The 7552-nt window shown below is 40.2% G+C and overlaps 1 protein-coding gene across 1 annotated transcript in view; it reads left to right on the top strand.

Moving 5' to 3' along the window:
* SLC9A2 (solute carrier family 9, subfamily A (NHE2, cation proton antiporter 2), member 2) overlaps positions 1–7218 on the top strand; it is a 154678-nt gene extending 147460 nt beyond the window's left edge. Inside the window, exons 10-12 of the mRNA XM_006870731.1 lie at positions 3544–3675; positions 4741–4831; positions 6709–7218. Of these exons, the coding sequence (XP_006870793.1) occupies positions 3544–3675; positions 4741–4831; positions 6709–7079 (594 nt within the window). The 3' untranslated portion in view covers positions 7080–7218. The remainder of the gene's footprint in view (positions 1–3543; positions 3676–4740; positions 4832–6708) is intronic.
* Positions 7219–7552: the final 334 nt, after the last annotated feature.

The raw sequence follows: 7552 nt of genomic DNA, 5'->3' as shown, positions 1-7552 counted from the left end.
CTGCTCTGCCTCTTCTGGGGAGCCTTTGTCTGTCTCCAGCACATTTGTCTTCGTTATTCTTTTCTGATTTTGGACATGTTTTGAGATCTTTTTTTTTGTTTGTCATTTCCAGTGATTATGTGGTTTTTTAGTGCTCAAATGCATGTTTATTGTTGTGTTATTAAGCTTAGTAGGTGTCTCCTGGTGGATATGATCAGAATATAGGTTTCTCTTTTTGTATGCAATGCTTAACAACTGTTATTGGCTCTTGTCTCAGTGGTGGAGTATTATGGGGTATGCTTGTGGCTTGGCTATCTGGCCACAATGACTGACTCTTCTTGGGTAACATAGGGAGAAAAAGCTTCCACCTCCAGGAAAAATTTGTCATCAAAAGGACCATGAACAGAAGCAATATAAAAGCAGAGACAAAAACCACCACTTTGAAACAAAAATAAAACTGTGGCCGACTGTCCAGTCGCCTTGCTATACAGGCAGTGTATGTGCACTGTAGAAGCCTCCACCAGTGGGTGGGGGTGTCTGCTCTCTCAGGCCCCTCCTCTAGTCACCACCATAGAGGTGTGCAGATAGATATTGAGAAGTTAATGGGAGAAAGATTGTCTTCTATTTTTGTTTCTGAAGGTCAGTTAGGTATCTGCGTGTGTACAGCATAATTCTCGAGATAGTTGCATCCTTTTATGTTGGGGTTTTACAGATTGTTGATATGGTTTGTCTATCAGACCAGACCAGGTTTTTTCTTGCTGTATAGGCCTGAGTAAAGTGTCCCACACAAGTTAACTTTAGGGCAGGGACCCACAGGCTGATATCATAAACAGCCACCAAGCTCTTTCTCTCTGTGCCATGGGAAAACTATGGACTCAGCATTGGACTTTTTTTGGGGGTGGGGCGGGGGGATAGCGTGTGCATCCACCTTCCTGAAGGCATCCAGGCTGGGCAAAGAAGGTGAAACAGGGAAGAGGAGGAAAAAATGTGTAGTATCCCCCACACCTCCTTTTGCAAATGTCACTGCGCCAATTTTAGCACCAGTTCCCTGTGCTGGTCTGGCTGTAGCCCCACCCGCTGAACTCTGCCCAGGCCGGGTGGCCGCAGAGGGAGTCCTGTCTCAAGCATTTTTTAACTCTCAGTATTTTCCTTTATATCATGATGTTTGTCACTTGCGAGTGTGTGAAACCGAAGCCCTGTATCTTATGCTAGATCCAGAGCTCTGTTGGTGTTGCGTGAGCGGAGCTTCTCTGGGTTTTCTATCCCTCCCCCACGGAGCCTTTCCTACCTGGCTGTCTCTGCTGCCCGCCAAAACCAGAAACCTTGCAAGCTTGATTCTTGATATGAAGAATCCTTCCCTTTTGGTTGCAATTTTGAGCAGCTACATCTATAAGCAATGGTCTGGTTCACCAAATTGTAGCTATTTATGCGTAGTCCCTATATCAAACTTCTTTATCTCCACCTGGCCTGGTTCTGATCAGCATGCCATCCAAACTAGGTTATACTTTAGACTTTTCAAATGTATTCACTTTTCCCCGTTATTCCTAAAGTTCTGTATTCCCTCCTTCCTATAATGTACCTTTTGAATCACTTCTTTTTACTTCATTTCCATCATAAGCACTGCTAATAATTTGCTAAAAATGCAGCTAATATGTACATATGGTTTACTGAGCTCTATTCTGGTACACTATGCAGTACTGGTGATTGAAGGATAACCACTGGACTGCTAAGCATAGGGTTAGCAGTTCAGACCCACCAGTCACTCCACAAGAGAAAGATGAAGCTTTCTGCTTTTGTAAAAATTTACAGCTTCGGAAACCCGATAGAGGGTCACTATGAATCAGAGCCAACTCCACAGACTCTTTAACAACACACCATTTCATTGCATGAGATACATTAACCTCTAGCCAGCCATGCTATAGGCAATAATACTGTCTCCATTTTATAAATGAAGAAATTGAGGCACCTGTTTGGTGAATATCACAACGGTCACATTGCCTGTTAGAAGCCCTCTTCATTCATGTCTGACTCATTTCTGTAGCTTCCTAATGTGTCCTCCCCAAATCCTTCTCCATTCCACTCTACATTATCATTGCCCCTAAAGCCCCCCTTTAATGATAGCATTCTCCTGTTTGAACAAAACAGAATGATGGCTGGGGCTTCCAGAATAAGCTATTCTTTCAGAATTTGGGGTCTCTTGTTTCCAAACTCCATTTTATACAGCTTACTTTCCATACGTCCCTTGTCAACCCTCCCCAAATGCTTTCTAGGTTGGTCTTCATCCCTTTGCCTGTCTTCTCCATCTCCATTTCGACTATCCCCCTGCTGCCTGTCAGTCAACCCGTGTCCTCTAATTTCTACTGTCTCTCCAGAAACTAGCAGGCTATAGATAAGTTCCACTTTAAGAGGGGTTATAGCCCTGTTGGTACAATGCATAAGAGCTCAGTTGTTCACTGATAGGTTGGTGGGTCCGACCCACCCAGTGAATCTTCAGTACAAAGACCTGATACCGACCTGCTTGTGTAAACATGGTAGCCAAGAAAACCCTAGGGGAGAGTCCTGCTCTATCACATGGGGTCTCTCTGAGTCAAAATAGACTCAATAGCACCTAACAACATCCACAACCTTAAAATGGAGTAGCACTTAGACCTCCTACCACATAATTTCAGCATTAAATCATATGTTTTATATTATTTTATTAGCTTTAGTAAGCTTTTGAAAGTAGGAATTGAACCTTGTTCAGTATTACTATTGCATATTTCTTAAGGGCCTAGTGTTGTTGTTGTTGTTGTTGTTAAGTGCCATCGAGTCGGGTCCGACCCATAGCGACCCTGTACAGGGTTTCCGAGGGTGTGTAGATGGGGATATTCCCAAGGTATACATATTAGCTATCAAGAAATGAACTTAATTACTAATTAAGTTTTATTTTAGGAAACATATCTAGATAGTTTTTAAAACTCTAAAAAATCCAGTTACAAATCTCATTTAGACAGTTTTTCCCTTTCAAATCCTCAGAGATGCTAATCACTGTTGGCAGCAGCTTCCTCTTTTACATTTGCTAACCATGTGGAAAAGAGGAAGCATTCTAAGGGAATCTAAAGGATAGGGCACCACCAAGTGGCTTCAAGAGGTTTTTTTTTTGTTGTTGTTGGCTGGTTTTGGTTTGGTTTTGGTGTGTCTTACTATATATATATATATTAATAATCTCTCCTCAGTAATGTATGAAGATGATTTTTTTTCCCATGTGCTTTGCTGTTGGTATTGTAAAGTGCTGACTGAATACATACAAAGTGCTTTGATGTAGACAAAGCCACTTTGGGAATTCAGTCATTTTCCTAATTTACAATGATTGCACTTTTTCATGAAAAATATATTCACCGGCTCTTATTAGAAGGCAAAGTGGACCCTCCAATTTTGAAAGGAAGTTGTCTTTTTTACTGTTAACTTTCACTTGTCGTTTTGCTCTGCACAGGTACAAAGCCAAAGACCCATGATAAAACTTAGAAAAGTCTAGAGGACTGATCAGTTCTTGTCTAAAATGTCTCTTATGTGTTTTCATTTCAGACTCTCTCATACAACAGACACAATCTGACTGCCGATACGAGTGAACGACAAGCCAAAGAGATTCTCATCCGCCGACGCCACAGTTTGAGAGAAAGCATTAGGAAAGATAACAGCTTAAATCGAGATCGCAGGGTAACCAGAATTTGTGCCACTAGAATGCATAGGGCTCCCGTTAGCAGAGCCAACAGCTGTTTCAACTGGGGACTGATTCTGGGATGGGATTAACTCTGGAATGAAATTCATTAGAAAATAATTATTAGAAATTTTTCATTAGAAATTATTTCCAATTTTTTTTTTTTTAACAGTTACTATGTTCTAGACACTGTTCTTTGCGTTTGGAAAAACTCGCTAAACAAAACTGAAGAAGATTCATTCCTATGCTTGTGTTCTGTTCTAGAGGAGGAGTAAAAAGCAATAGACTAAGTAAATTATGTTATGATAGATAGCAATATAGAAAAAGTAAACAAAAATATAGAGTCAAGGAAGGAGCTTGTGAATACAGGGAGGAGTCCAAACAAGCTACAATTTTAATTAGTTTGGCTGGGTCAGGTTTCATTTGGAGAGTAATAGTTAAGCTTTCCAAGGGGAGAGAACAGCCAGTGCAAAGGCCCTGAGGTGTGCTCCCTGAGGAACTGTGAGAAGACCGCAGTGGCTGGGGAGATGTGAGCACTCATGGTGTGGTTTGTTCTGCATTTTACTTGGTCTAGGGTATAAGCACTACACTGCTCAGAAACCCTATACAGTGTCGCTATGAGTCGGAACCGACTTGATGGCACTGAACAACAACAGCAGGGCATTGTGAGTAGATTGGCCTTTTTTCAATGATACATTTTGTTGTCTGTCATAGCAGCCATTGCATTTATTTTTAATAATTTTCTGAGCTGGGTTGCCAGAGATCCAAATGGTTATATGTGAACAAAATTATCTTTTTTTATGCATAAAAAACATTAAACGTTAAAGAAAACATAGACTGGCATTTGAAATAGCAGTAAATTAGCTATAGTAATAGCGGTGGTGATTCTGTCATCTTCAAAGTCTATTGAAGTAAATATAACTCAAATATGCTATATTTTTTCACATTCTTTATTCCCTTTTAAGTTTTAAGTAGTTTTAGTAATACTCTTAGAAACAGGTGTCTCTATAACTTTGTAAAGTTAATTTTGTAGTCAAATGATGGTTTTTCTATTTCCTTTGCAGGCTTCTACATCAACGTCTCGATATTTATCTTTACCTAAAAATACAAAACTTCCTGAAAAGCTACAAAAGAAAAATAAATTTTCTAATGCAGGTAATGAATAACACTTAGAACAAAAAATTCAAATTCATTGCTTATAAAAGAGAAACTTTCCTTTTCTTCTTCTTCATTAACGTCTTTGAGATCAATAGCTTACAAGTGTAAAATAGTAATCTGGCAACCTGCTACTGACATTGTATTGTTTACATTATAAATGGAATTCATTATAAATAATTCGGTTATTCCTCATAATGATTTTAAGAGGGGCTTCCAAAAGTTCATGGAAAAATGGAATCAAAAGATCATGGAATTTTTCCAAGAACTTTTTGAAGTCTCCTCATATTTGATAAAGCAATAGTAAATACTGTTACCACTGTGTTTAGTCAAGAGGCAAATAGAAAATTGTAAATAAGTAAATATTTTAATTTTCTAGTAATTCTAATATATTTTTACCAAGGCAACCATATATTTTACTTCTGTTTATAATTATTAAATATTGTAAAGCTTAATACCACCATCTAATTATTTGTCATAAACTTGATGTAGACTCAGAAGTCATGTTTTGTGAAACCCCGAAAGAACTATGTTAGGATTTCATGTTCACTTACTTAATGGAGCAGAAGAAAGTCTTGTTAATGATCAAGGGCAGGAAGGTGGGTGAGAAATGGTGAAGGGCACAAGGAAAGGACAAAAGAGAGCACTGAGCACTTAGAATACTGGCCCATGTTGTCTCCATCACAAATGTTCTCTCTCAGCTCTTGGTGGAACGCACTTGGTGAGACACATCTTACCCCGTCAACTGTCCTACCCACGGTACCCCACAACCTGAATCTTGGTATTCCCTTGACCCTGATCTTTATTTCTCCCTTTGTTTGGGTATCATCTTCCCCTTATATGAAAATTTAAATTTAATAAGCAAAGCTGTGCATGTGATTCCAGATTAAGATAAGAATCTTCACAACAGCAACTAATTATCAGAGTGCTTGGAGGCCCTGGTGGAAGTCCATGAGCTTTCAAGGTTTGAATCCACCTCAGAAGAAAAGAAAGGGCCTAGGGATCTACTTCCAAAAAACAAACAAACAAACAAACAAACAAACACCCAGCCATTGACAACCCTGTGTAGCACAGTTCTACTATGTGGGCCACACGTGGGAGTTGCCGTAAGTTGCAGTTGACTTGATGACAACTGGTTTTATATCAGACTGCTGTGTACCAGACACAGCGCTAAATTTCTTCAATATGCTGTCTCCTTGGATCACACCTGTGGGGTGGGTGAGAACGTATATAGCCCCACCTGCCAGGCCGTATTGTTGTTGTTATTAGGTGCTATCAAGTCGGTACCAACTCATAGCACCCAGAACAAGACACTTGCTGGTCCTTTGCTATCCTCACAGCTGCTGTTCCTCTTGAGCCCATTACTGCAGCCATTGTGTCCATCCATCCACCACGTACTACTTTTCTTTTGAACCCTGGTTACCTCATCCCTAAAATGGATGATGATGAGAACTCCATGGGTTAATATATTTTAAAGTGCTTAGGATACTGCTTGGCACATATTAAGCTCTTCCAAATTAGTATTGTGGACATGAATGCTTACAAAGACAATGTAAGCACTCCACACCTGGTGTGATGCTGTAGCATCAGCACTGGATTGTGAACCAAAAGGTCGTTGGTCCAAACCCACCAGCCATTCCTTGGAAACCCTATATAGGGTTGCTATGAGTGGGAACTGACTTGAAGGCACTTGACAGCAAACAACAAAGATGGTGTACCACACCCAAGACCACTCTGCTAGAACTGGAGTGCGTGGAGGGTGGTTTACCCCACCCACCTGAGCCTGAAGGCATAATAGTTACACAGAGTAATGTGCTGTTAGGTGAAACACCTTCTCTCTAAAATGCCCACATTGTCCTTCTTTTGTTCTATGGTAGATGGCAACAGCAGCGACTCAGACACAGGTACTGGGACCACCGTGCTCAATTTGCAACCGCGAACGAGGCGCTACTTGCCAGAACAATTCTCAAAGAAAGCCCAGCAGCCCTACAAAATGGAATATAAGAATGAGGTTGAAGGAGATTCCAACAGAGTACAGCCTTGCAGCCCCTTACCTCCCCACAGCAAAGAGGGAGGTATCCAGACTCCAGGGGTACTGCGGCAGCCCCTTCTCTCCAAAGGCCAGATTGTCCCAGTGAGGGAAGAAAGTTTGACTGAAGGCATCCGACCTAAGCCACCGCCAAGGCTGGTCCGGAGGGCATCGGAGCCTGGAAATCGCAAAGCCAGATTTGGAAGTGAGAAGCCTTAATGGGAATAGCCAAAGCAAACCTGGGAGATGAATCTCACACAGCTGTAGTTTATTACTCTGAGATCTGACAATAATGGAATACAATTTAAACTCTCTATGGATCTTTCTTTGGGTGGTAGAGCCATGCCATTGATTAATGGGATGAAAGCTTATCTTAAGAAGAGGAAAATCAAAGGGAAAAAAAAGTCTCATAAAGTATCTTTTATGACTTGTTGCTAGCAATTGCATTCTTTGTAGACCTAAAGGGAAAAAAGAACAAAAAAAAAATAGTGTGCCTTTATTGAACTTGAATGACAGAACTTGAAATTTTTAACATCCCTGTTGATGAAAAATTTAATATATACATATATGTCTCAAATTTTATTTATGCAAAATATATATATATATATATATATATAATTAGTTTTCAAGTGAATGGCACTACAAATATAACATCTTTCCAAGAGTTAAAGGGCAGCTCCAGGAAGGTGGTG

Source organism: Chrysochloris asiatica, unplaced genomic scaffold (genome assembly GCF_000296735.1).
Source record: "Chrysochloris asiatica unplaced genomic scaffold, ChrAsi1.0 scaffold00150, whole genome shotgun sequence".
In the NCBI taxonomy this organism is placed as follows: Eukaryota; Metazoa; Chordata; class Mammalia; order Afrosoricida; family Chrysochloridae; genus Chrysochloris; species Chrysochloris asiatica.
This window is presented reverse-complemented; position numbering and strand designations above follow the sequence as displayed.